We start from the raw sequence: 27,507 nt of genomic DNA, 5'->3' as shown, positions 1-27,507 counted from the left end.
TGTTTTCCCCTTACTGTCAAAACTAGCCCGTAGTATCCTCAGCATCCCTGCAAGTAGCAGCAGCAGCGAGAGAAACTTCAGTGCAGCTGGACTAACTTTCAATCAGAGGAGAACGGCGCTGAAACCATCAACTGTCGACGCCGTTCTCTTCCTTCACAACTCATACTGAGAAGGATGTTGGTGTAAATAGTTTTGCAACAGTGCGTGAAGTTTTTAAAGTTTAAAGTTTGAGTTCCAGAGACATCTGTGACTGTTACACCTGTTCGACCACAGCAACGTTACGTAAATGGTACGTTTTTGTTTTTTTTCTCTTACTGCTGTGCTGTCTGCTGATAGGGCCGCTGTGCCTACATGTAGGCTATTTGTTTAATATGTCAAGCAATCATTAAATACAACATAGCATATTGCAAAAATGTTTTTTTATTGTGAGAAACAGAATGGACCTCGGGTTCGGGTCGGGTTTGGGCTTAATATGTAAATGTAATTGTCGGGTCGGGTCGGGGCGGGTTAAAAGATCGCGGGTACGGGCCGGGTTTGGGCTTCAGTTTAAAGCCCGTGCAGACCTCTAGTCCATGATCCCTATTTATGTCATTAATATCGGTCCGTCAGAAAAGCAGTTCTAGGCTTATTCTTGGCTGGATGACTCTTAGCAAGTTTAAAAAGCCCTTTTAAATTAAATATGAGCACATTTTTGGATTAAAAGTGCAGTCAAGTCAAATAAAACACGTTTTATCTCCTGTATAGTTTGGTAACACTACAATAAGATTCCATTAATTAACATTTATCGTTCTCTAACATCAACACATTGAGTGAATATATTTTTACAACATGAATTAATGTTTGTCAATGTTATTTAATACAAAAACTTAATTCTTCATGTTTGTTCACTTCATTCATTGTGCATTGAATAATGTTGACAGAAAACTTTGGAATTTAAAAATGTATTAGTAAATGTAAATAATTTGTCTCGGTGAATAACCCCCACCCCCCACTAAAAATATGGTAATAGTAACTATGGTATCAGATACTTTCTCTGATCCTGAAGTCAATTTGAATTGCAATTCACAAGTTTAAATTCACTTATGATCAAATACTTTTGTTGAGCATACAAGAGACTCCGTTTCCAACTTTAAGACGGCTTGTGTGTGCGCTCCGAAACGGACAGCAACTACAAGCAAATTATACTTTGTTTTGTGCTGCGCATCTAAACGATCAAATACACACACAAATAGCCTGTAATAATGACCAAATTGAAGAGCATTTACTTAAACACAGTTTGTCTTAAATGTCCGTAAAAAAATTTATTATTAGATCTGCATTTAGTCTTAAAGGGGTAGCAGTCTAATAAACCGGCCATTCATGTGAGTCCAGGGGCGGCCTTACCTATGTTTCAACAGTTTCAATTGAAACGGGCCCCGCCCTCCAAGGGGGCCCCCAACAGACCGGCAATATCCCATTCATATTCTCCGTTGGATTTCAAATGTAGGCGTGTGGCAAGTGAATTGAAGCGACACGCCCATTTTTTCTAGGCGCAGCAAGATGAGAAAATAGTTAATTTTCAGAATACCGCAAGCACACCACAGGTCATGTGACAAACAGCTTCACCCCTTTCGTAACAACATTGAAAGCTCAAGTCAACAAAGGATGAGGGTGCACCCAAACACTACGGGTGTTTTTCTCTTCTCTGTAAATAAATCTTGTAGCAATGATAGACGCCACGGCAAAATCTGACCGAATTGTACTATTAATAATAAAGGATAAGCTAATGTGCATCATAATGTCAGTCTTTTTTGTATCATTCTTTTAATAAAATCATTTAACCCTCAGGTGCTCTTCGGTCATTTCTGACCGAAAAATTTTCTGTTTTGAAATTTTTAAAATTACTGCTTCATCGGAATGTTATGAAACTTGGTGACTTTTATGGCATTGGGTATTTGAACACACAAAAAAATTGAGGTCATGATCCGAGCAGGCTAAGTGGTCGTAAAAAAATAGTCACACTTGTGCTCTTCGGTCAAAAATGACAGACCATAGGAAATGAATGGGAAATTGACAAACACAAAAACTTTGAGAATTTTTGTGTGTACAATCTACAAATCGGCCACGATGCAGAAAAAAAGTGCTCAGCATTGAAGGGGTGACACTCTAAAACATCAAGAGTGCAAAACAGACATACACCCCCCCCCCCCCCCCCACACACACACACACACTTTTATACACAAAAACACCAATAAATTGTGATTAAAGAAATCTGTTTTGAATATTTAAAAATCATAGCTTCTTCAGAAAAATACGAAACTTAGTGACTTTTATGGCATTGGGTATGTGAACACACAAAATTTGAGGTCATGATTCGAGCAATTTAAAGCCACACTGCGGAACTTTTTGGCCACTAGATGGTGCTCGACATGTAATTTGCACGTCCAACGTCCCTAGAGGCCACAAGCTCCGCAGCACTGTCGCAAATTAAAGTCAACAAACAGTCAACCGGTCAGCCTCCTGTGTCTTTAGATTGTGTGTGCTTGTGCTTGCAATGTATGAGGCGGGCCGGGCAGCCTTGCCGCGCTTGATTCCCTTGTAGCAGTCGGCTGACAGAGCGAGAGAGGTGATCCCCGTGGAGATTATCATGTCTGTGAGTGAATGTGGGCGCGGGACAGCGCGGACACATTCACTGCACTGAAAACACCGTCGGCCAGAGCTGACTGTAACGTTATGTGTGTTGGTTTATTTTTTCAGAAACTGTGGGACATGTGGTGTGTAATGTTAGTGTTTGTGGGTACTATTGAGTCGCGGGCACGTTCAAGTTGACGAGCCGATTTTATTAGTGCGAGCCCTGCACTGAGGCGGGCTGTGTCTGTAGAAATGAACACTGATCTGTGGGCATTTTATTACACTCATAACACCATCCATCGGCTGTGGCCGGAATACTAGAAAATACTACACTGCTTATATGAATTTATCTGGGTTACCTTAGAAACGGCATTTGTGTGCAGGCAAGCGTCCGCATCGGTCGAGCACCCCTCCTCCTTTAGCTCACGCCAGCGAGCGAAGCAAAAGCTGGACCAATTGACTCTGTGCACGAGAAAAATGCTAACTTCCGCCTTGAGGGCGGATGTTGGGTACTTCGGTTCCGGTTGCCGTTGTTTACATCCTACATCAGTGGACCGGCTAATTAAAGCTTAGCTATCTAAATATATTTGTCTAAAACTATGTTCGTTTGTTCATTGTCAAGTCAACCAACACGGTTTTCACTCATATTTGGGTGGAGCCAGGCGCTGCTGCATTGTGAAAAGTAAACGATATTTCACATTTTGTCACCGCACCCAAGCAGTCGCTTTACAGAGTGGAGCGTTGCGTATCCATGACAACTAGAAGGAAGTTTTTAGGCTACTAATTATTTATTATATTACACCCTTTAACCAGGAGAAGCCCCTGGGTTTAGAACCTATTTTGCATGGGAGACCTGTTTAGAAATGTGTGAACAGCCTAATATGTGTTAAACAGCCTAACTTGATAACGAACGAACCAACGTCGGATACCTTTACTCCCTGTATGACATGTATAGTGGCTGTCAACACTGATCTATATGACATTCTATATAGATAGTGGTAGTCAACAACATAGCCTCTGAACATCATAAACAAAACAATGGCCAACACAAACTGTTCTGGAAAATGCACTTTCTAACGCATGATTTCGCATTTTATAATGTATAGAGAGATATAACAGTTACCAAATCGCATAGCTTGAGCACGTAGCATGGCAACATTTAATGTCCGAGTATTTCCACGTGTACCGCGTATGTACACGCCGTCAAATGTCCGAGCGAAACAAAACAAAATGTAGATCTACATCTGGGGAGCGATATTTATTTTTTCCTAGGATGGTATGAGTGACGGGTAGGTTGGGGTTGAGGTAGGTCATATGCTATATATATATATATATATATATATACACTGTGTGATATATATATATATATATATATATTTATATACAATAATAACGTTAAGTCAACGGTATTCATAAACACGCTGAAAAGAGATTATGCGTGTTAATAGCATGCCAAAAATACGTGATGCGTGTCATACGCAATTTCATGAGATCAGTCTGAGCATGGATGTTGTTGTGACTTAACGTTCCCTTCAAAATGATGCAAATACTGAGAAATGTATTATTTAAACCCCTTCTCTCTTGCTCTGGGGAGCTGGAGGAAAATCATTAGCCAGTCGATGAACATAATCGACTGTAATATTCGGCAAATGTTCAAGACATCTGGAGAAACATACATCCTCTACGTCGTCCATCAGGCTACCGGAAACTAGACACCCCATATCGGTTTCGCAGCCGGAACTAGCATATGCTAACGTGCACATAGTCCATATGTTAATCCTCGTCCTGGCTTTTAATTTGTCACTCTCCCCATTTCTTTTTTTAGTTTCCTCTGATAAAACCGTTGCCTTCTTCCTTGTAGCTGTTGCTCAGCATGACGAAAACATACGGACGGCAATCAAACGCGCGTTGAGCACTAACGTTAGATTCTGAGGAAGTTGTGGGTGGTGGGGGAAGTGACGTATGCCGTAAAGCGGTCAAATTTTGTAGTTCTTTTTGTGCTCGGGTTCCTACCCGAAACTCGAAGTTACAAAGTGCAAGTAAAAGTGATACAGACACCTTCAGGAGACGGCATACACGTCATTCAACCTATTGTAAGTCGATCTACCATCTCAATGGGTTTTGGTAATATATTATAAAGGTTGAAGAGTTCCACGGTGTGGCTTTAAGTGGTCGTAAAAAAATGAGTCACTTTCAAAAAAGAAATCACACTTTTGCTCTTCTGTCAAAAATGACTGACCCATAGGAAATGAATGGGAAATTGACAAAAAAAAAAAAAAATTCTCTGAATTTTTGTATGTACAATCTAAAATTGGCCACAATTCTAAAAAAAAAAAAAAAGTACACCGCAGGAAAGGGGTGACACTCTACAACATCTAGAGTGCAAAACAGACACACCCACCAACACACACACACACACACACATACAAACACACTTTTATACACACACACCAATAAATTTTGATTTCAAAAAGTATGTTTTGAATTTTTAAAAATAACAGCTTCATCGCAATGTTACGAAACTTGGTGACCTTTATGGCATTATGTATGTGAACACACAAAAATTGAGGTCATGATCTGAGCATGCTAAGTGGTCTTAAAAAAATAGTCACACTTGTGGTCTTTGGTCAAAAATGACCCCCATAGGAAAAGAATGAGAAATTGTAAAAAAAAATTTCATTTTGTTTGATTGTTTCAACTATATATTCAAATCCACCAACAAAAAAAAAATGTGTTCATAAACAGCTGGGGAATTCACATGCCTCTCCATAGAGAGCAGTACATGCCATATAGTGGTTACACCATGATTCTACGCTTGGTGCGGATGGTGCTAATTTTGTTCATGGCCTAGACTCTATATTAAACTAAAATACTGCATTAATATTTTTTTTGAAAAAAATAATATATATATATAGAAATATATATATATATATTTCCATGGCAAAAATGAACCATAAATATTGTATAAATATTACTAAATTCAATTAAATTGTCTCAAAATACTAAATCAAAAAGAATAAATGTTATAGAACAAAAATAAATTGCATTGGTTTTACTGGGATGGAGAAAGTTTCATTTTTAGGTGTCCGATCACTTATCTAGCCTACTATAAAACTTTTTATGCAAAGTACACATTTCTAGAATTTTTTTTTTTATCTCCGATTCTGTTATTTTCTTTGTCATTTAAGGGTGACATAGGCCAACACAAACTCTTTTAGGTCTAAAAAAAAATTGGATAGCTGTTAATAGAGTTATGAAACATTATTTAAGAGATTTAAATGAGTAGCTCTCGGCCACTTTCATTTTTAAAAAGTAGCTCAAATGAAAAAAGGTTGGAGACCCCCAAGGTAGATTGACCACGAGCTGTGGGGTTGTGAAATTAAAGTTTCTTCTTCTATAAAAGCTAAGCTACGAAATCAACCTTGTTATTTGCAAAACACTGACATCTCTGATTGGTCAAACTCGCGGTTACCATGGCGACGTTTAACACCCCGAAAACTGCTTAAGCGAACTGTAGAATAATTTCCGTAGTATTTATACCTTTGTCTTTTTTGCTGCTAGGTTAATGTTATTTTGAGCAGAAAAAGAATTATAAGATGAAATGAAACAAACATATGCCAGTGGTGCTGAAAAAACGAAAGATATCGGACAGCAAAAGAAAAGCTTTATTCAGTCTACCAAAAGTGAAGTTTCCCTGCGTGAAAGGGCGAGGCTTATTCCAATGTAAAACGCTGTATAATTGTATATAGTTTTAATCAAATAATTTTGGATTATTTCAATGTTGAGCTGCCTGTTCATGAAGCTGAAAGTGCATGTGATAAAATAATATACCAATGATGCAGGAATCCTTGCTTTTTCTGCTCTACTATCAGGGCTCCAGACTAACTTTTTTTACTAGGAGCGCTGTTGCCCCTGACTGAAAATTTTAGGAGCACAAGCAGAAAATTTAGGGGCACACCTTAAATCAGCTTGCAATGCAATTATTCAAATTTCCCCCAAAATAACTGTAATACTGACAAATTCTTTAATAATAAATAGACTTAACATTATGATATGCTGTTTTTTTTAAGTTCACAGGGCTCCAGACTCAAAGTTGAGGGCAGCATCACCTCAAATGAGAACTCAAGCCGAGTTCTACAAAAAAAAAAAAAGTAAAAAAATTCTGGTAGCACTGGGGCTGACAATAAATCACTAAGCTTAATTTAGGGTGTAGATGAAATTAACTTTAGTTACTATCGTTTATAATGTCTTAATATTAATTAATAAAAAGTGAAAATATGTAGGCCTATATGGAGTGAAAATAGCCAATAAACATCCTACTGTTTACAATGGTAGCCTATTATTATTATTATGTTTTAAGTGTTTAAATAAGAGTTTTCCAACATCTTTTTTTCGTTTTAGGAAATTTTTTAAAGGATGAACAAAAAATGTGTTGGTAATCACATAAAAAATACAAATATGATATTATTGAAGTGCTGGGAAAAGATGTGTAGTAGGCTACTTGTAAGCATTTGACTATTTCTTACACATTATCATATTTATGGTTAGAGTTAACTTACTACATTATCCTAAATCCATGGTTCTGTTAGGCTGATTTGTGGACTGAAAGCCTTCTATAAGTGTTTCTCCTGGATTCCACGTCAGCGATGTTTGATCTGATATGGTTTATAACTTTGCGCCGAATCGGAGTGTTTCTCACTGGATCTCGTGGTGTTGATGTTATTAATTCTGAGGCGAATTCAATGGATTTCTTCACTGGATCTGCTAGTAACAGTGTTGCGTGAGCGAGATCGGCCCGCGACTGGCAAGTTCAGGGCTTTATTTTGTCAATGGATCGCTGCTGCAGCTCCACGGTCCTAATCATATATGAGTGCCGTATTTTCGTTCCACTTTCATTTTGTTTGCATTCGTTGCTAGGTAACGACTAACGAGTCGATAGATCGCTGATTGCTCAGACGCACATCAGGTTGTGATATTTGTCTCCGTCTCCTTCCCACAGACGTTTACGCGCGCTATTCTTGTCACGGATTCATTGACGCGCCCCTTCCACGCTTTACCATGCGTTTAACGTGTGGCAAATTTACTGGTCGCACATGTGCGACTGGATGTAAAATTCAGTCGCACACTCTCAAATTTTGGTCGCAAAATGCGACCATTTGGTCGCAGTCTGGAGCCCTGACTATGTTTGTTTTATGTGGGTAGGGCCCCATATTAGTTATTGAAACGGGCCCCCAGATGCTTAAGGCCGCCACTGTGTGAGTCAAACAACAAAAGGCAAAGAGAAAATCACTCTGCTCTTAAATGGATAAACTATAGCTTTAATAAGCATTAGTCTATCAATGTATACAGTGTAAACTATGGCAGTGTTATTTTACATTTGATTACTTATAAAAAAAAAGAAAAAAGAACAAAAAGAACCGATAAAGCATACCTTATCTTAATACCTTAAGTACCGGATAGATGAGCAGTTTCGGTAAGAGTAGTAATGCCACTAAAACCTTAACGATACCCATCCCTAGTTATAGAAATATAATGTGTTGCCTTATCTGTGCGCTATTTGAAATGTGACTATGTATCCTGGGGTTAAAGTAGGCCGGAACAGTCAGTCCGGAACCTCAGATAAATGAATAAATAAATGGATTCATTAATATCAATGATAGAATGATGGTAGGCTATTGTTAAAAAAATGTCACGAGCACCATCAAATTGCAGCCTCTGAATGCCAGCGATTACTAATGCGTGAAATGCACTCCCGGTGATTGAGTATGGTAAAGTTAGTTTTAGGTTCGATGTTCACCGGACAGTGCCAGGGCTGAATTTTTGTTCATATTTACATTGTAAAAAACAATGTTGTGTTCCATTTTATTGTGGTGTTCAGAAATTTTAACAGAGTAGTCATCATATCAGTGTAGATGTAGACCAAAATAAAACTATTAAAATATCAAGGAAATAAGTATTGTGATATTTGGTGCCTCAGTGACACTCTTTTCCCCAGAAGTATTGCATTTTTCCCTGTTGCACCTACACAAAATTTGAGGGTTCCCCCACCTGCAAAATCCCACTTTAACCACTATGTATCTGCTCTCTATCTAAACGTTTGCATGTTTTGTGTGTGTGCACAGGAAACGTGCAAGTACTAAATTGTTTTCTCTTTTGTGTCACTTGATTGGTTTAAAATCTTTCAAATATTTAAATCAGCAAGACTTGGAAACACATGCAAATAAATTATCACTTTATGATGGTAAAGTATGCAGTTAAGCCGCGCTTCACATGCATGCCAAATCATGGGGCTCAGGTCCTACTTTAAAGCCTTCTTTTAAGTGTTTAAATGTCCCTGCCAAATTGCTTTCTAATTTCATTAAGTGCATTGTTATCCCCCATCTAGGGGTTGTGATGCAACACAAATGTGACTTTTTTATTATTACTTTATTTCTGTTGCTCCTCAACTAACACAAACAGGAAAAAGTATAAGAATGAACAAAACATCCCACACCTCTTACAGCTTTCTAGATGCTTTAACTTTTTTTTAGAGGCTTTAAAAAAATCTTGACTACAAAAACAAATCTACTCCTAGTAACTGATAACTATGACGCTTGACATTTGGGTTAAAAGGACAACTCTCTCTTAAGATCATAGTTTACAAGTACACCAAACCAGTGTTGATCACTACTGAACTACCCATCTTGTTAGACAATCCTGAGGAAAGGAGATGCTGGTGTGCACTTAAGTTCAGGAAACCTTTCCAACCAAACCAAATGAACCTAAAATCACATGCACATGTCTGCACCAAAAGCTTTAATGTAAAGACACTTTAATAGCTATAAAGCACATGTAATTTGAAAAATATTTTCACTTTACAGTTATGTACAAAATACACAGTGAATACAGGTATCCTGACTGTTTAGTCTCTTACTGTTCACAGGCAGATAATGAAGAAACAAAGGAGCACCTATATGAAAGCCTGCTGGCAGAGTGTAGAGACACCATCCAGGCGGTCAGAGAGGAGATCAGGACTGATGTGGTGAGACGCACTACTGACACCACCTACACTTCTCTAAATGTGATTTGAGCAATAATAACTTGGCTATATGCATTGCATTGTCATTGCCCGATTGATGCATCTGTGTGTGATATATGGTAACTGGGGTGGGCAACATAGCCTCAATATTATATCACAATATTTCATGATTTCCATTACACAAGAGTAGATGTTAAAACCTAAGGCTGTCGAGCCCCACTGGTGCGTTAAAGCTGCAGTCGGCAAGTCTGGCAGATTGAGTGAACTTGGGCAACATTTTGAATGTTTACAACTCTCATGCCCCTCCCCACTATTAACGAATACCCTCCCACAGAGTTCGTGCTCGTCGGTGCGTGTGCACCAGCTTTTCTGTGAACACGCCTTTGTCTCATCTAGCCTGGTTCAACCAGACTCTCGTACATTTCATTTGTACATAGTCTGGCCTCTCTCCATTGGGAAACGTTTACTTCCTTGTAGGCGAGTTCTCTGTTAAAGTTCAAAACTATTGCATCTGCCCAGAGTCACTCAGGATCTGCCATAGCCAATCGCTAACGTGTGGTCGTGACGTATGTCATGCGCCGAAACGGCTGGAACAAGTCCGAATGATCAGAGGATTGTTTACAATAAGATGTCTGTCAACGAGAGCTGCAGGTTTTGTTCATCTAGGAACAATTATTAATTCGAAATGTATATTTGTATTAAAGGTGCAATGTGTAAATAAGTTGAGTATCTATTAACAGAAATGCAATATGACATCCATAACTATGTTTTCAGTGGTCTATAAAGAACTTACTTAATTAACCGTAATGTTTTTATTACCTTAGAATGAGACATTAATAGCTCCATAACCGCGCGAATCCCCTTCTATGAAGGTCGCCATGTTGTGACGTCATATTCCTACCGTAGCCGAACGCGAACAAACAGCGCTACAGAACGCGTTTCATCACTACCTTGAAAGAGAAGTAGCGGAAAGCTGGAAGCTAGCCTTACACTCCGTGAGTAGTGACTTTTCCCTTGTGATTGGTGTAAAATATGTAGTTGGGATTGTTTCATGTAACTTAGTTCTCCCTCGCTGTGTTATGGGTTTGTTATGTTGGGGATATATGTGCTGTTACGTTCGTGAGACAGCTGATGATTAGTATTCATGTCATTGACCGTAAAACAGTACGTTACAGGAATCACTAACCCGTCGATACAGACTTTTAGATCACTAAAGTCGATCACGCAGAGTTTTCAAAATCAGAGAAAAAAGCCTATTGTGTGTAGTAAATACTATCTATGGGATGCGGAGATGACATGATTGTAACAGCGCGCGCACTTCCGACCTTTGGACTCATGCGATGCGGACGTATCCCAGCTCAGCCACAGTAACAGCTCATATTAGCCAGCTAAACTATTACTACCCTGTTAGAAAAAATATATAGCTTCTCCCTCGCTGTATTATGGGTTTGCTACAGTATGTGTGGAGAAATGTGCTGCTGGTTACGTTTGTGAGACAATCAGCTGTTCATTCAATCAGCAATTATCATTAACAATATTGTTGTTTGATTTAATAATTATTGTTCAAAATGTTCAGACTGAACCAATAAAACATTTAAACAGGATAATTTGAATATTCACAAAATGTGTGGGTCTAGGTAAAAAATGTAGTTTTCCTGAAAACTACTGAAATGGATTTATAGCGTTTTGGAAAAGAGCTCTTCATATATATATATATATATATATTTAGGGCCCCCGAGCACTAACAGTGCGAGGACCCTATTGAAACTGTTAGTGCTCGGGCCCTAAAAATAAAATAACCCTAACAGTGCGAGGACCCTATTGAAACTGTTAGGATTATTTTTAGGGCCCGAGCACTAACAGTGCGAGGACCCTATTGAAACCATAGACATAATATATACATAGACGCCCTATTGGCCGCTTTGGAACGTTGCTGCGATACGTCAACGGGTCCGCCATTTTGCGGAGGTCAAGACTGCATTGTAATTAAATGTAAGTAAACGGGTGAGCTGCGTTTTTCTGGATAAAAACATTCTTGGAAAAGAATGGTGAAGATCCCCATACTGAGATATTTAAGTTTGCTCATTGTGGAAAAAGAATTTTATGTGATTGACCAGATTTTAGCAATAACATTGATAACTGATGGATCATTTATGATAATACATATGTTGTGGTACAACTGGGCATGCAGTGCAATGCAAATAGTAATTATAACAAAGTGAAAAGTAGGCTACTAGTAAATAGTTTAGTCAATAAAATAAACAAATAGTATACAGCAAATAAAATGGTAATGAATACATGTAAAAATATTGATAATAGTTTATTAATAATTCTATAATAATAGCAATAGAATAAGACATTTCAACTACAGAATAAACACACAAAAAATATATTTAATATTTAGCTCTTTGTGCTAAATTTCAGTTTTATTGATCAGTAATAGGCTAGCCATTATAACAGAAGTAGCTTCAGTCAAACATACAATGTTAAAATAGCCTAAATATAAAGTTATGAAACTTTACTTTGCCTTCAGCCAAAACTATTTACCAGGGAACCATTTATAGATTAATGAGACCAAAGATAAACACAAATTATACGAATTATATCTCATGCTTAACCTCTAGACTAGAGACATCCGAGCCAGCGGCAACCGTTAGAAGCACTGGCCGAGGTACGGCTGTTCCAGGCGGGGGAGACGAGCGCTGGGCGGGGGCGCAACAACTCCGAAGACTTCAGATCAATTTTTTAGATAGGCTTTATCTTTACAAACAAACCACATATTTGAGCTTTAAACAACTACATTGTCGACTGAAAAACTATTAAAACTACATTGCGTGACACAATAACAGTAGTATTTAATCTCTAAACTTTACTTACTAATTAAATCATGACCAAATACAACCAAAAACAAACGTTCAGTATTGCTTGTGAAAGGTACTTCCTCGAAAGCTGTTTTCAGTTGTGTGGCGATTTTTACAGCCCCAAGCAGCGCACAAAACAGGCATTTTTCTCAATTCCCGGTATGAGAGGTATGGGAAAGTTGATCTCCCCAATATGGCGGCGCCGTTGACGTACGCTCCAGCGGCCAATAGGGCGTCTATGTATATATTATGTCTATGATTGAAACTGTTAGGGTTATTTTTAGGGCCCGAGCACTAACAGTGCGAGGACCCTCTTGAAACTGTTAGGGTTATTTTTTTTTCTTTTTTCTGCAAAGTAAGCGCCATTTTCAGGGCCGCAACATGCTCAAAAACTCACCAAATTTGGCACGAAATTTGGAAAAAATTCCGTATTTTGTGGGTTTCGCGGATGGGCGTGGCAAAATGGCTCCCTAGCGCCACCTAGAAAATTAGAAAAAATTAGCCCCTCGTCCACGTTCAACCTACAAACAAGAAATTTAGTGGTGACGTGTATCATATCAAGACGCACAAAAAAGCCTCAAGAACCCATACCCTAAACTCAACAGGAAGTCGGCCATTTTGAATTTGGCGCCCATTTTGGGACGATTTAAGGCGGGCGTACACGGTGCGATTTTTTTTTTTTATTTTTTTTTGCTTTTTTACGAGCTCGCCGATGATTTTTTTTCACTCGGGGGAAATCGCGTGTAAATCAGTTATGCTCGCATGTCGCGGCTCGTATCGTGTGCGAGGAAGATACGCGCCGAGCACCTCTCGACCTCCCGATAATTTTTAAGCATGTCGAAAAAGTTCGGGAGCTGTCGGCTTGCATTCGTGAGGTGTATGCGGTTGAATGAGCCAATTTGTCGATCTATCTGAATTTGACCAATCAGGAGCTGAGGAAATCCAGAGAAGAAAGATGAAAATGGTGTGGACTACTAGAAACACTGCTTTAATTAATGTTTTTATGATGACTTTGTGAAAGGTTAACTAAACAGCATCTGCCGTGTTCCTACTGGCCAGTATTTGGCATATTTCATTCTGAAACAACTGTAGGCCATAATATTTTTGATGGTGCTATACATTTCTTACAGATTCTCACATCACGATGATCATTACGTTTGTATCTTCCTAAAAGCAATTATAGTTTGTCTACAGCCTAAGCTTTTTTTTTATTAATGCCGACAGAACAATGTTGCCAAATATTGCTACGAAAAACAAGCAAAAACTAACAAAAACAAAGAAATTATATAAAAATCCAAAATAAGTTCAAAGCTTGTGTTTTGAAAATAAGATAAATATATTACGAACCACTTTAATAACTTCCTAAAGTGTGACATTAATCCAAAAAACGAGTCCAGATACTGTCACCTTTCCATTATGTGGATCTGACAACACGTTACCTGGCACCCGCGCTCTCACTCACAACGCGCTCAAGCTCACTCAAGCCCCGTTCACGGCGATAGCTTCTCGCAGCAAAATGAATTGCAAACACTCACACATGAGGTGGATTAAATGGCTAATTAAAGAGAGCTTGAAATTTTATTTATGAATGTGTAGCCAACCGTAACTACGTTTTTTTAACTCATCCACACACACACACACAAGGGTGTCCAGACGTCCTTTTCCCGGTGCTGAAAACGAGCCTATAGCAAAATAATCACGGCTTGAATCAATATTTTATATGCAGTTATTCGAGTTTTTAGCGCGGAACTTCGTGCGATTTCTTCGGAATTTAGCAGGTCGTAAAATCGTGTCGTATATCACTGCCTCCGTACGATTTTTGGATAAACTCACTCGTAACGTGTGCCTGGACATACGATCTTCCGACCATCAGAATTTGTACCGTGTACGCCCGCCTTTACACACTCAGTACTTTAACGAACTCCTCCTAGTCCCGCCCTGAACAAATCTACATGCCGACATTCACCCACAGTCATAGCGCCACCTAGTGGCAACAGGAAGTGACCTTTAACGAAGCAGCCCCCGGCGCAGGTTTGACCGACATGTACGAAATTTCTGTGGTACATCTACCATGTCCAGACACACAAAAAAGTCTCTTGGAGCAATGCTCTAAACTCAACAGGAAGTCGGCCATTTCTAATTTTACCGCAATTTTTGGATGATTTACTCACTACGTACTTTAACAGACTCCTCCAAGGAATTTAGTCGGATCGACTTCACATTTCTGCTGTGCCTTCTAAAGGCATTGACGATGTAAAGTTGTGCTATCTGCGCGTTTTCGTCGATGGGCGTGTCCGTGGCATCCATGATTCGCCATGAAACAGGATGTTGTTGTAAATTCAGTGTACATCCTCAGACCTGCGCAAAAATTTTATACGATATACAACAGTCCCGCCCTGAACACATGTACATGCAGAAATTAGACCACAGTCATAGCGTCACCTGCTGGCAACAGGAAGTGACCATTTTGAATTTTACGTACATTTTTGGGTGATTTGGATGCGTAGCAAATTCACAGCCGCACCGGCTGAGCTCCAGAATATGCAACGCGGCCGCCTCACACCCCGACGTGCTACAGGTGCGAGGGCCCGCCCATCGCTGCTTGCAGCTTAACATTTTTTTTTTCTTTTTTCTGCAAAGTAAACGCCATTTTGGGGGCCGCAACATGCTCAAAAACTCACCAAATTTGGCACGCATGTCCGGACTGGTGAAAAATTTCGTATTTTGTGGGTTTCGCGGATGGACAGGGCAAAATGGCACGCTAGCGCCACCTAGAAAATTGGAAAAAATTAACCCCTCGTCCACGTTCAACCGACATTCACGAAATTTGGTGGGGATGTGTACCATTTCAAGACGCACAAAAAAGCCTCAAGAACCCATACCCTAAAATCGACAGGAAGTCCGCCATTTTGAATTTGGCGACCGATTTGGGACGATTTACACACTCCGTACTTTAACGAACTCCTCCTAGGGATTTAGTCGGATCGACTTCAAATTTCTGCTGTGCCTTCTAAAGGCATTGACGATGTAAAGTTGTGCTATCTGCGCGTCTTCGTCGATGGGCGTGTCCGTGGCGTCGATGATTCGCCATGAAACAGGAAGTTCTAGTAACTTGGCTGTATATGCTCAGATCTGCACGAAATTTTACACATTTGACAAGAGTCCCGCCCTGAACAAATCTACATGCCGATATTAACCCACAGTCATAGCGCCACCTAGTGGCAACAGGAAGTAACCTTTAACGAAGCAGCCCCCGCCGCACGTTTGACCGACATGTACGCAATTTCTGTGGTACATCTACCATGTCCACACGCACAGAAAATTCTCTTGGAGCGATGCCTTAAACTTGACAGGAAGTCCGCCATTTTGAATTTGGAGGCCATTTTGGGACGATTTACACACTCCGTACTTTAACGAACTCCTCCTAGGGATTTAGTCGGATCGACTTCACATTTCTGCTGTGCCTTCTAAAGGCATTGACGATGTAAAGTTGTGCTATCTGCGCATTTCCGTCTTTGGGCGTGTCCGTGGCGTCGATGATTCGCCGTGAAACAGGAAGTTGTAGTAAATTGGCTGTAAATGCCAAGATCTGCACGAAATTGTACACATTTGACAAGTCCTGCCTTGAACAAATCTGCATGCCGACATTCACCCACAGTCATAGCGCCACCTGCTGGCAACAGGAAGTGAACTTTAACGAAGCAGCCCCCGCCGCATCTTTGACCGACATGTACAAAATGTCTGTGGTACATCTACCATGTCCAGACGCACAGAAAAGTCTTTTGTAGCGATGTCCTAAACTCAACAGGAAGTCAGCCATTTCTAATTTTACCGCCATTTTTGGGTGATTTACTCATTACGTACTTTAACGAACTCCTCCTAGGGATTTAGTTGGATCAACTTTAAATTTCTGCTGTGCCTTCGAAAGGCATTGACGATGTTAAGTTGTGCTGTCTGCGCGTTTTCGTCCATGGGCGTGTCCGTGGCGTCTGATTTGCCATGAAACAGGAAGTTGTAGTAACTTGGCTGTAAATGCCCAGATCTGCACGAAATTTTACACATTTGACAAGAGTCCCGTCCTGAACAAATCTACATGCTGACATTCACCCACAGTAATAGCGCCACCTGCTGTCAATGAAGTGCTGGTAAATGAAGTGCGTAGCAAATTCACAGCCAAACAAAATATGCAACGCGGCCGCCTCACACCCCAACGCGCTACAGGTGCGAGGGCCCAGCCATCGCTGTAATTGTATATTTGAAATATATTAAAAATATGAGGACGCCGCTGTGGTCATTTCTGATCTGCCGCAAATGCTGAACAGTCAATGATCTGTCTCTATCTGCAGATCTGTAATAAACAACAATTTTTCATATAATGTCTTATTGTTTCTTAACTACCTTAAGTAATTATCGTCTTCAAAGTATGTGTTTGTAATTTTTTTTATTTATGACATTTTAGGTTTTTTTTTATTTAAACAAATTAACCATTGACATCTAAAACTGAAACTCAAATTATGGTCTTCAAAGTATATGTTTTCTAGGGCTGCAACTAACGATTATTTTGATAATCGATTAATCGGACGATTATTTTTTCGATTAATCGGATAAAACATTTATTTCATTTTTTTGTTTATTATAACTAAATAAAACCCTAAAACCCTAAAAACCACACTCTTTTGTGTGTTAAACAATCTTCTTAATACAGACAACTTCATTATATAGAAAAACAACAAATAAAAAAAATATATATGACCATAACCTATGACAAAAATGCTATTGTAAACTAGATTAGTGGATAACTCAGAAAAACTTAGCCTAGAAAAATCACAAGTGCACAATAATTTTATAAAATCTGAACAATTAGTGAAAAAAACATTCCTTAGTGGGGAACAAATAAGAGACAATAAGTGTAGCACTCACTCTGGTAAAACGTTACACATTGCTCTTTGTATTGTTGTTATACATTCATGAAAAACATCGTAAAAATCAGATGCACAGCTTTTTAGTGAGGAAGCAATATTGACTGTGTATTATACAGTATCTTTGCAATAGTTTATTAAGCCTTTTCTTTTAACAGTTTTAAATTTCAGTTAGGCTACTGTGCACGTGAAGAACAATTGTGAAAAGTGCGCCGAGTCTAGTGTTTTGATCTAACAGACTGTTACGGCCGACTCGTGGCCACAACAATAAGGAAACCAACACGAGCGATCAATATAACCAACGTAGTTTATTGAATAAAACTAGGGGTTTCACAAAATGCAATAAAGGCTGTTAAGCCATTAGGAGTCTTCCGAAATGCCGACAGTCGTCCAAATCCAGCTATCACCAAGAGCACAAGAGACGAACAGTGGATGATTTCATTTCCCCGTATGCGCCTCCACCAACTCCTGGTGAGAAACGGAAGGGAAAATGTACGAAAGACCAGGAATCTTTTTCTTTTTTTCACAACTAGATCGAAACTCTACACTCTGAATTTCAGATACTCTTTTGCTCATTGCACGAGTAACAGCACAAGTCACAAACACATCAGGAAACTGTTTATCAACATCAGCTTGTTCTAGTAAGGAAGGAAAATTTGTTACAATGGGAGGGGGTGACACATCCCTCCAAACACGCCCTCCAGCCAAATTATTACCCAGAATAACAGAAATACCCTCCACTGGCAGAGACGGTCTCACCCCCACAGTGACCTGCCCCGTGACCAAATCTGATTCAAGTACAACATTGTGTAATGGAACAGACAGAACTTGCAACCCAATTCCTTTTATTAACATCTCATTTCCTGTACTGGAACTTTGAGAAAAACTTAGTACGGACTCTAAAGGTCTCTGAAGCTCCAGTGTCTCTGAGAATCTTAACTGGGACTCTAACACAGACACTCAGTAGAAAGTGATTAAGTTACAGCAATAAAAGTCTAGCAAGATAGTCATTATATTACGAAACCATAGACCTTTATCTACGGATCAATTATAATAATAACATTGAATCATCTTGGAAAGAGTTTCATCATGTTAACTGTTGTAACACGACTGTAATTTTCGACAGTTAGCGACAATTTACAGACTGTGAACGTCGCGTTCGTCTGTGCCACATATTGACGGAAACGAACCATGACGTATGCATGCAGCGCTCGCGGAGGTGCGAATGGCCCTAATTAGCATATGAATAGCAGCACTGCGCGCGCCTTGCCAGAGAATGGCTTGAATTTCCTCACTCAGTATTGGTTGAAATTCACTACATTTAAACAAGAAAATCACTCGTGATTGGTTGGCAGATCTGTTACTATTGGTCAGCCGACATAAAATTATAATAATAATAATAATAATAATAATCATATATATATATATATATTCATATGATATGCTATTATGTTGTATATTCATCCTGTGGACTAAATTATTATTACCATAAAGGACATGAATTTATTGAGGAAAGGAACATTTGCCACATACTGTTTATTCAAAGAAATAGCTTTATTAGAACAAACACACAACTATGTACACAGCATAGGAGAACATCTTCAAAGCACAGAAAACATGTCCTCCACCCTCTTACTCTGGAAACATGGGACAACATACATACAGCACTACAGTTATACAAATAAATCAATAATATATTGCATCTCTATTCAAAAATAAATTGCCCTGAATGGCATCAGAATTGGGCACCAGATATATCAAACACAATGTACAGTGGAGGCAGAATTATGAACGAATAATAAGGATGTAATTTAAAGGGATGGTTCACTTTGAAATTAATTTGATATGTTTTAGCTTGCCTCAAGGGCATCCAAGATGCAGGTGTCTTTGTTTCCACAGTATTTTCAATTTTGATATTTTTAGGTCAAACTGTTGTTGTCCGTCAGTCATATAATGCAGGTCTATGGTCACCACCTCAAAGAGCATGCACAAAGAAGACCAAATTAAACATGAATTAATGATTTATAAATTAAGTACACATTGATGGACTAAGACACGAAATGAGCATTTTGTGAGAGAAAACAAACAGTATTTATATTGTTATTGTATAAATGTGTGTGTGTGTGTGTGTGTGTGTGTGTGTGTGTATATATATATATATATATATACACATATACACATATTTAGATATACACAACATGCAATATATCTTAATATGTTTAGATCTTCGCAGTAAAACTTCCGAAATCTGTGTAAACAATGAGTGACGTACCAGTGCAAGATCGCTTCCGGCACTTTCCGCCGCATGCGCAGATATATATATATACACACACACACACACACACTGTTCATTTTCTCACACAAACCGCTCGTCTCGTATCTTAAGCCATCAACGTGTACTTACAGTTATGATTCATTAAATCATGTTTAATTTGTACTTCTCTGTGCATGCTCTTTTAAGAGATCCCCATAGACTTCCATTATATGACTGACTGATGCCCTTGACGCAAGCCAAAACATTTCAAAAAATAATTTCAAAGTGAACTATCCCTTTAAAACTCTTAATTCAAGTCCTGTAGGCTTTGCTCATCAGGGCGAAGTGAATCCAAGTCTTTGCGACGCGTGCTTGAGGTTCACCTTGATGTACATACACCTCAGTGGCTGTGGAACCGAATTTCATGACCCCTTCTGCAAAGTTGAAAAAGACAAATGATTTAGATGTATGCAAAGGCAATCTGCCCCAAGTCCCCACATTTGTAAGCAAAAATATGTTTCTTCTGCATCCACTACCTGGTTTCCTTCAGGCGATGGCGGATGTCGACCAGTAGTTTCAGGACCTTTTTCTGGAACACTGAAATAAACAAACACATTTGGTGATGTTTACAATGCTCTAATTAGAATAACAAAGTTTGCTAGCTCACAAGAGAGAAGGTGTCTATTAAAAGTGTCTTCTCCACTGACAATAGATCAATACTTATCACCAGGTTTCAGTCACTGCATCTCCTAGTCTCAGTCACTGCATCTATACCACAAAAAAAAAAAAAAGTGTTTTAAAAGTTATTATCAAATGATGAAACTGAACAGATTTATAAGATATTTAAAAACTTGGTCAAACATTTATAACTGAATATAACATGCCATGTTCCAGTTCTCTTTGGCGTTTTCACCACTGTCTCACGCTCAAAGTCATCTATAAACACAGACGTTAATCCAAATTAGTTTAGTTTTACTTTTTATTTGACTGGGGTCTGTTCAAAAAAAAAGAGGATGAGATCACAAAACGTAACGTTACCTTGTTTAAGTGTTTTTTCTCCTATCAGCGAAGGACACCTCAACTCCTTACTGCCCCTGAGAGACAAAACAAATCACAAACACCTGAAGATTTTACTCCATCACACAAAGTGATGCAATTTTACAAACAAGGATAGCCTACACTAGAGCATACAAGCACATTAGGCGCTTTATGTTTTATGATCCTGGCACTTATTATTTTATCATAATTTCTGACGATATTCAGAGTAAACGCATTGGGAAAAGCCAATTGAACACTCAGTACGAGTTAGTTTGATTACTAGCAAAGAATGGTAACGTTAGCTAGCTTGCAGCCAGATAACAACGTGCAAAATACAATTTAGTGTCCCAAATTGACATGAAACTAAAAAAGAATTAAGAGCAGCAAGCTAACGCAAAACAAAAAACTGTTCCGTTAGGTTAACACCCTTGGACATTCGCGGCAGTAATCACAGCAGAATTGTGAAGTTTAAGACAATAACGCTAAACTACCAAACACTATAAGTAGACATGGACATAGAATTCACTAAGTTGGACGAACTTACCTTCAATTTAGAGGAAAAGATGGGTTCACCAGCGATCATGACGGCGAAGCAGGCTGAATATCTGTAGTTATTTTGCTTAAAAAACACGCCACATGCCTGGCACGTTGCCTCAGCCAATCAGAGTGGCTGACGTTACAGGTTGGATTATGATGATATGCTGCCTCAGCCAATCAGAGTTACGTTCACTGGTTTTTGACTCAGGTTGAAAGGCTGTCGTCGGCTGTCCTTGACTTTTCTGCTGCTGTTAGTTCATTTTAAATTAGGAATAAGGTGGATATACCTAGGCTACCATGAAATGTAAAAATACATATATGCATAAATAAATAACTTTATTAGGCTACTTAAAATAAATAAACCAGTAAAAAAAATTTGTAAAAAACAAAAAACATCTGTTTATAACTGTGAATTAACATCAAAGATGTTATCATATCATTTGAAAACTGCTTCCGTAAATGTTATGATGAATCTTATAATTTTATTAGGAAAATTTCATATTCATAAGAGTAAAATTAATAATTCTAAACCTTGTTTGAAGTTTTTTTGTTTTGGTCTGATTTTCAGTTTTCAGTATATTCAGTCTCTCAAATGTATCGATAAAAATGTAGTGATACAATTGTATTTGCTAAAGAATATTGAAGCTAATTGAAAAGTGAATTTATGTGTATGCTATTTTTTTTCTTTAAATAATACAAATTACTGGTTTCTAACTTTCTCTTAAATCATAATATTATACACAATAGAGAGAGTCCCTTTCCTGTTTTTATTTCATTTGTTCAATTCTGTCCTATTTTTATTTGTTTCTTATTTATTGTGAAATTATTATTTGTTGATTGTTATCTTTTTGGATGTCATGTTATTGTGCAATGTTATGTGCAATGTTAAAAAAAAAAAAAAAAAACCCCAAAAAAACAAAAAAAAAAAACACGGCAATTAGGTTATACTGAGCCTGATCTATTTCTACCAGAGATTGTCTCAGAATGAAGTTATACCTTTCAGAAAAATGTTACCTGGGGTGAAACTCCCCTACCCTTATTTGCATGTGTATAGCTCACAGCATTTTCATTTACATGTCAAAGCCTCCTCTAGATTTAGGAGAAGGGGGGACAATGGGGGGACAACTGCCAAGCAAGGCCCACGTCAATTTCCGGCAATTCACGGCAGTTTTGAGTGTTACCTGTAAATTGCTGTGTGCAGTCGTAAACCTGAACTTCCACGACAATTTACAGTGCCGCTTACTGACGAAAATCCCACTTTTCATGCAGTGAGTGGAGGGAAAAGCTTACGTTAACTTGAATTTAATGACTTAAATATACATTTCTATCTCACATTATACTACAGTATTGCTTCATAAAGTATACACGATTAACGCAGGTCCCCTATTTTGGGTTCGAAACGGCGAATTTGCCGAAAGGTGAATGATTTCCGAAAGGTGAATGATAGAGGTTTCCTGATGCCCGCAAATTAGTTCAAACTCACGGAATCAAGAGTGCGCATGCGAGACAGAAGATAATGTGCTCCAAACCGTCCGTGTTGCGCACAGACCGGCGAGGGAGAGAGACTGCGTGTGTGCCTCATGAAGTGCATGTAAGAAGCGCATGTAAGAAGCGCATGTAGCATGTAAACAATCCCGTGACGTAATCAGACCAACTAATCGATAATGACATTCGTTGACGACGATTTTCATAATCGATTATAATCGATTTTATCGATTAGTTGTTAAAGCCCTAATGTTTTCACATTTTTATTTATGACTTTTTTTTTTTTTTAAATTACAACAAATTTGAATGATTCACAACATGTAAAACTGACTCACCAACCTCCTGCACGAGTACACAAAGTGGCTCAAAGTGTTCTATTCGTCACAAGAATCACTAAATTTACTGTTTGGAATCTGAGCTACTGACATGACCCCTGAGTGCATCTTCAACAACTGTTTAGCAGCCAGGACTCGGGGCTTCCGAACACCAGGCTAAAGCGTCCGTCCAAAATGTCACGGTCATCGTGCATGCCAAGCTGCCCAGCACAAACTCTAATAAATGAATCCAGTGGGGAGGATGGCCACCAACAAAACTTAGCAAACCTTGTTCTTACTCTGGCTTTAAATTCAGTATATTTCCAACAACGGACCAAATAGCTTTTCTCACGTCTTTCTCCGCTACCATTACTGAACTCAAACTGACGCGCTACATCAAAGTCATCGTTCTCAGCCATTCCCTCTATTCGCTGATTGGTCCTACAAAAAATTGATTTCTGGAAACCTAAGAATATACAGCAGTCCCAGACGTAGTACTGAAGGAAAATGAAATTGAGCGGAAGTGCGCAGGAGGGCACAGCCAGGCTACGTCTCATTAGCATCCATCAACATTCTTCCAAAAAGCCGAACTTTATTCCTTCATCTGGACATGTTTATACACCTAACGTCACACACGGATTTCAGTGCAAACAAAGCTAACGAACCTGCCAAACAAGTGCTAACGTAAGCTATCCATACCAACACATTTGGGCAAGCATAGGCTACTTAGATTACTAACGGAACACTGAGACAAAGTAACCGGTTGATAAAGCGCAATTACCTGTTGAGAAGAAATGTTGCAAGCTCTGTATCCAGCTTGAACCCAAATAAATCACATAAATCTCCATCTTTCAAAATGCAGATCCGACTGTAACTTGCGCGAGAGGTGGCGTGTGCATGACCTGTGATTGACAGTCAGATCTCACACCCCCCTGCGCTGATTTTACCCGATGAACCGGGAGTGGTGGATTTTTGCAAAACAAATAACGCGCTCGAGTTAGAAGCTCAGGTTTTTTTCTAAAACCACTTTATTTATGTTGTTCTGTCAGATTGTAGTGTCTTTCACTGAATATGATCAAAAAAAAAATGTTGCCGACGGCAGCTTTAATGCAGTTTCAGTGGCAACGGTTCAGTATGGCATACCACCTACCGCAAAACACAATGGCCCTCATTTATCATTCTTGCGTATAAACGGGTGTATATGTTGGCGTAAGATTATGCTTACACTCTTCTCACCGCCTGATTTATGAAGCTGTGCGTACCTTTGAAATCCAGGTGTACGCAATGGCTGCCCTTGATAAATCCCGCGGCTGAAAAACTAACTAATAAATATTCAAGTCTCCGCTTCCCCCACGCCCTCATTTTACGCCATGTACACATGGAAGACGGCAAAGAAGAGAAACTTCTCTGACGTGGAGCCGAAATGACCCATCACAATTCATTATTTTACAGCACGTCTTTTGAATTAGCATTCAATTTTGAATCACTTCACATGTATAATAGTGATGATGATGATGTGATTTGAAGTAGGGCTGCAACGATTCGTCGACGTTTTCGACAAAAATCGATAATAGAAAGTCGACAATGAATTTCATTGTCGAATTGTCGCCAGACATGTTTTTGTTTTTTTTTCGACCGAGCACATTCGCTTCTCTGCTGACTGAGCGATAACATACAGAAATGGCAGTGTCCAACGCAGCAGCTGCACATACCAAAACATTTTAGCCTGCATTTTAGCCTGGATACGGTGAATAAAAAGGTAACCTGTATCATGCAAAGCAGTCCTTGCCATCACGGCAGCACCTTGGTGATGCACGAACATTTAAAAAGAAAGCACGTCGGACAGTTGAATAAAACGGAGTTTGACTCGCCTCGGTGAAGGCGGGCATACACTGTGCGATTTTCGTCCGATTTTGAGCCGAATTCTGACTCATGCGACTCATTTTTGTGTCGGACCGATTTTCAGCTTTGTCATGCGTCGTTTGTCGTGCAGTGTTCGTGCAGTGTACAGGGAGAAACGAGAGGCGATTAACCTCTCACGATCGACAATCGGATGGTCGGATGAATTTCTGGCATGTCAGAAATTTTGGTCGCTCCTCGTGACTATATCGCACAGTTGAAGCAAAGCTACGAACCGATTGCCCTAAACTCAGTGTTTTTTCCCTCACTGCACCTGCGCGAAAACAGAAGTTTAACCATTTCATCTGCAGCAAAAATAAAATTAAAATAAAAACGAGCTACAAATTACTGTTGCTTACCTCCAGTTCGTGTTGCAAAATGGATAATATTACCCATGCACCGTCTTCAAGCCACCTGATATGTAACACCTCTTTTATTATTTTGTCAAACAATGTTTTTGAAATAAACCTGTTTTTAATTGTCATTGACGATTAATAATGGCAATGTTCGGACATATTATAGACTGTTAATAGTTATTTTATATATAATTCATTGTAATCGACCTAAATGTTTTAGACAATTTTTAATGAGGAGTAAGATTAATATTTTATTATCCTCGTCACAGCACGTTGGTTATGTGCTGTGAAAATATTACGTGGCAAATTAATTATAATAGCGGATCAATTTAATAGTAAAATTAGCCTATAGGCCTCCCCTAATAATGATAATATAATAATAATAATAATAATTAAATGTGTAAATTGAAAATACTAAATCATCTTGATACTGATAGCAGATGCTTGTTTTGACAATATCTCTGGATACATACACGTAAATAGGCTCAATCCAGGGGGTTATCGCAGATATTACACGTATAGTGTGAGCAGTGAAGTCGCAGCTCGACGATCGGACCGTACAGTGTGAGCACATAAATCCTGAACTTTGGCTTTGCATCGCATGCGATTTACTCGTTCAGTGTGAGTAGGTACCTTGCTGAAATCGCACAGACATCGCACAGTGTATGTCCGCCTTAAGATTTACTGTATTTTCCGCACTATAAGGCGAATTTAAAAACCTTTAATCTTCTCAAAAAACGACAGTGTGCCTTATAATCCGGATCTTCTTATATATGGACCAATTCGTTAACAACGCCCCGCGTTATTAAATTCGCCCGTGAACTCGCGCTCGTGTCCATCTTATGCCTGCTTTGTCACACGGCCAGTTCAACCTCGTATAAATCAGGTTATGTGTGTCTCCCGTTCACGAGCGCTCACTCTTAACAGACACACTGTCCCCGGCGCTACTCGGGCGTCACAGAACGTTCATAAAGCGCTCCCCGTTCATAGTAACCGGGTCGTCTCACTCTCATTCATAACAGCCAGCTGTTGCTGACGAGCCGCCGCAATATATGAGTCAGGCTGCGAAAGTTACGTGCACGCCCCAGCGCGCTCACACTAATAAACGCCTCACCAGCTCCGGCGCCGCGCACTATTTAGCACACCCTTTAGCACATCTAGTTGATGCATAAGGCAAAGTCGCAAACCCAGTCAAACGTGTGACTGCAGTATCTTATGCGCTTCATAATCCGGTGCGCCCTATATATGAAAAATGTTCTAAAATAGGTCATTCATTGAAGGTGCGCCTTAAAGTGCGGAAAATAGGGCAAATAACATGGAAGTCAATACGTTTTGTTTTGGATCACAAGTAGTAAGTTATTTTGCAACAGATTGACCACTGAATGCATCTCACAAAATGCACTTAATATTTTTGTTTACGGTTTTATTGCTGCTAATGTGCCTGCCCCTGGTTTAGCTACAGGAAGAAAATATTTACTTGATTTTAATTTATTTTTTCTTGTAAAACAAATGTGCCTGGCCTTTATAAAAATGATAGTTTCTCTATTTATATATTTATGTCTATACTGACCAAGTACTCTGCCTAATTGGTTTTAGACAGGGCATTTTTTATTTACTTTTAGTATGAATCGGCCTATCAGCAGCAAAGTTCAATAAAATATGCATTTTTCATTGAAGTACCCCCTTCTTTCTTGTGTTTACTATCATTTTCCACAGAATTAAAGCAATTTATGCTAAATTTTAGAAAAATGTAATAATTATCCGATTAGTCGACTAATCGTTTCAATAGTCGGTGACTAGTCGACTATTAAAATAGTCGTTAGTTGCAGCCCTAATTTGAAGTACCATTCACATTACTAATTGCATGACAATTTGTAATATTTTTATTATTATGATTTGTATTAATGACGCTTATTGTTATTTAGAAGAAGAATGTCGTTATTATTATTTGTATTATTATTATTATAATCATTTAAAGAAAGAAGAATGTATTTTTTATTATTTTGTCAGTCTGAATTATTTTTTGGTCATTTGTCTCTTCATTACCGAACCCAGTCTGTGTGCACCTGCCGGGGATAACCCTGAAACGTCAGGGTAAAGCGCACAGGCTCACAACTGAAGGAATAATTATGCTTACAAATCAAATGCTTTGGTAAAGTCACACAAATTAAACATTGAAATCCATTTTGCACAAAAATAAACACTAAAGTTTATAA

General features: G+C 38.9%; 1 protein-coding gene across 1 annotated transcript in view; it reads left to right on the top strand.

Moving 5' to 3' along the window:
* Positions 1-27,507, top strand: part of srp68 (signal recognition particle 68) — a 118,306-nt gene that overhangs the window by 41,773 nt on the left and 49,026 nt on the right. Inside the window, exon 9 of the mRNA XM_039662207.2 lies at positions 9,533-9,631. Within this exon, the coding sequence (XP_039518141.1) occupies positions 9,533-9,631 (99 nt within the window). The remainder of the gene's footprint in view (positions 1-9,532; positions 9,632-27,507) is intronic.

Source organism: Pimephales promelas, chromosome 8 (assembly GCF_988280905.1).
Source record: "Pimephales promelas chromosome 8, fPimPro1.hap1.1, whole genome shotgun sequence".
NCBI lineage: Eukaryota > Metazoa > Chordata > Actinopteri > Cypriniformes > Leuciscidae > Pimephales > Pimephales promelas.
The sequence above is the reverse complement of the archived record's forward strand: the minus strand, read 5'-3'. Positions and strand labels throughout refer to the sequence as shown.